At 43.8% G+C, this 2,542-nt stretch overlaps 1 protein-coding gene across 1 annotated transcript in view; it reads left to right on the top strand.

Moving 5' to 3' along the window:
• The window catches only part of LOC130586565 (CUB and sushi domain-containing protein 2-like), a gene marked incomplete at its 5' end in the record, with an annotated part of 54,308 nt that overhangs the window by 14,893 nt on the left and 36,873 nt on the right, over window positions 1-2,542 (top strand). Inside the window, one exon of the mRNA XM_057387413.1 lies at window positions 1,348-1,535. Within this exon, the coding sequence (XP_057243396.1) occupies window positions 1,348-1,535 (188 nt within the window). The remainder of the gene's footprint in view (window positions 1-1,347; window positions 1,536-2,542) is intronic.

The following is a 2,542-nucleotide window of genomic DNA, read 5'->3' as shown; positions in this document are numbered from 1 at the left end:
GGAGGGAATTTGGAGATTGATCCCACAGTGATCCTCATGGAGGGAATTTGGAGGCTTATCCTGCAGCAATCCTTCCCGGTGATAGAGTCATGGAGGGAATTTGGAGATTTATCMCACACTGATCCTCACAGAGGGAATTTGGAGATTGATCCCATGGTGATCCTTTCCGGTGGCAGAATTAGGGAGGGAATTTGGAGATTTATCCCTCAGCAATCCTCATGTAGAGAATTTTGAGATTTATCCCACTGCAATRCTTCCCCGTGCCGGAGTCACGGAGGGAATTTTGATGCTTATSCCATTGTGATCCTTCCCAGCAGTGTTTTTAGCACTTTCCTGGGTGTAAAGCAGCTGAAATMCCATCTGGCAGCTCGGAAATGCTCCCTCCCCACGTGTCACGGGCTCGGGGCTGTCACACTCCTGGCCCTTGATCCTTTCAGTGACAGCTTTGTGCTGCACAGCGCTGAGATTTCATGGGAGTAAATAAAAAATGACACATAAACAGTGGGAAAGCAGAAGGGATTTCTCACCCACGAGCTCCCTGGAGTTATCTTGGGAACATCCCAGCTTTTACTGCAAAGAGGGAACAGACAATGTCACAACCCAGGGCCTTCTYCAGGGCTGAAATGAGGCACAGTTTGGGTTTTGGAGCATTTAGGGGCCTTCTCCAGGGCTGAAATGATCAGTGAATGGCCATATTTGGAATGAGCCTCTCTTTGGGGTTTAGATCCTTCGGGGTTCAGGTACAATCAGTAAATGGCCATATTTGAATTCAGCTTATCTTTGGGGTTTAGGAATAATCAATGCTTATGTTTGGATTCAGACAATCTTTGTGGTTTAGGTACAATTAGTCAATGAGACACTTGGGTTCASCCARTCTTTGGGATTTAGGAATAATCAATGGCGATGCTTGGATTCAGCCAATCATTGGGATTTAGGAATAATCAATAGCCGTGGTTGGATTCAGCCAATCTTTGGGATTTAGGTACTTGGGGTTTAGGTGCAATCAGTCAGTGGTGATGCTTGGATTCAGCCAATCTTTGGGATTTAGGAATAATCAAAGGCCATGTTTGGACTCACCCAGTCTTTGGCATTTAGGAATAATCAGTGGTCATGTTTGGACTCAGACAATCTTTGGGATTTAGGAATAATCAATGACTGTGGTTGCACTCATCCAGTCTTTGGCATTTAGGAATAATCGATGGCCATGCTTGAACTCAGCCAATCTTTGGTGTCCAGACACTCGATGATTTCGGTCCCAAACTGACAGATCTTTCCTCCAACATCTTCCATCCCCAGACACTCCCTCTAACGCTGCTGTTCCTGTCTCTCCCATCCCTGTCCCCGCAGCCGTGCCCCGCACCAGCGCCACGCAGTGCAGCTCGGTGCCGGAGCCGCGGCACGGCCGGCGTTTGGGCAGCGACTTCGCCGTGGGCGCCGTGGTGCGCTTCGAGTGCGGCCCCGGCTACGGCCTGCGCGGCTCRCCGGCCATCCAGTGCCTGGCCATGCCCGGGGCCCTGGCCCAGTGGAACGCCTCCGTGCCCACCTGCCTGGGTAGGTGACAATGGGGTTGGGGAAAATCATTGGGGTTGTGCTGGAAGTGCCTGAGAGTTGGATTTTTGGGGATGCTCAGGGGTCTCTTCCAGCTCGGGGAATCCCGTGGTTGTGGGGTGAAAATTAAAGCAATCRGGAAAGAAATCAATGCAGTATCATCAGCAAACAAAGCACTAGAGAAATATAAAGAATATAAAAGTAGAAACATATTTTTATAAACATTTGTATATTTTTTTAATATATGTATCTATTAAAATGTTATAAATATATATAAATATACAAGTATATAAAAATGCATATTATATATATAAACATGCAAATGTATTTTAATGAATTTTTATAAAATTTAATATATATAATATAAATATATGAAATGTTATAAGAATATATAGAAATATTATTTTATCTATAAATATACAAATGTACAAAAATATATTTTATATAAACAAACATCTCGGATCAATCAGATCTGGCTGAAAGCTGCTGTCACCTCCCCTGGAGGAAGGCAGCTCCCGAAAATCAGCCTTGTGTGCTCCCCACACCCCAAAAAAGCACGAGAGAGTCACCAAAACCAGGATAATTCCCACAAATCTCATCCTTAAATCACAACCGCTTTGTGATTTCTCATAATTTGAAAGCGTTTTCAGCACGAATGCGATTTCTCATAGTTTGAAACCGTTTTCAAATGCGATTCCTGGGCACTTTCAATGCATTTTCAGCATGAATGTGATTCCTGGGTGCTTTCAAAGCATTTTTTAGCACAAATGTGATTCGTCGCTGCTTTAAAGCATTTTTATCATGAATGTGATTTCCTCATTTCAAAACGTTTTTAGTGCAAATACGATCCCTGGGCATTTTAAAGCATTTTTAATGCAAATGCAATTCCTGGGCACATTCAAATAATTTTTAGCACAAATGCCCTTCCTCATAGCTTTAAAGCATTTTTTAGCCCGAATGTGATTCCTGGGTGCTTTAAGAGCGTTTTTAGTGC

Source organism: Malurus melanocephalus, unplaced genomic scaffold (genome assembly GCF_030028575.1).
Source record: "Malurus melanocephalus ecotype Western Australia unplaced genomic scaffold, MMel_1.1 scaffold_1209, whole genome shotgun sequence".
Lineage (NCBI taxonomy): Eukaryota > Metazoa > Chordata > Aves > Passeriformes > Maluridae > Malurus > Malurus melanocephalus.
This window is presented reverse-complemented; position numbering and strand designations above follow the sequence as displayed.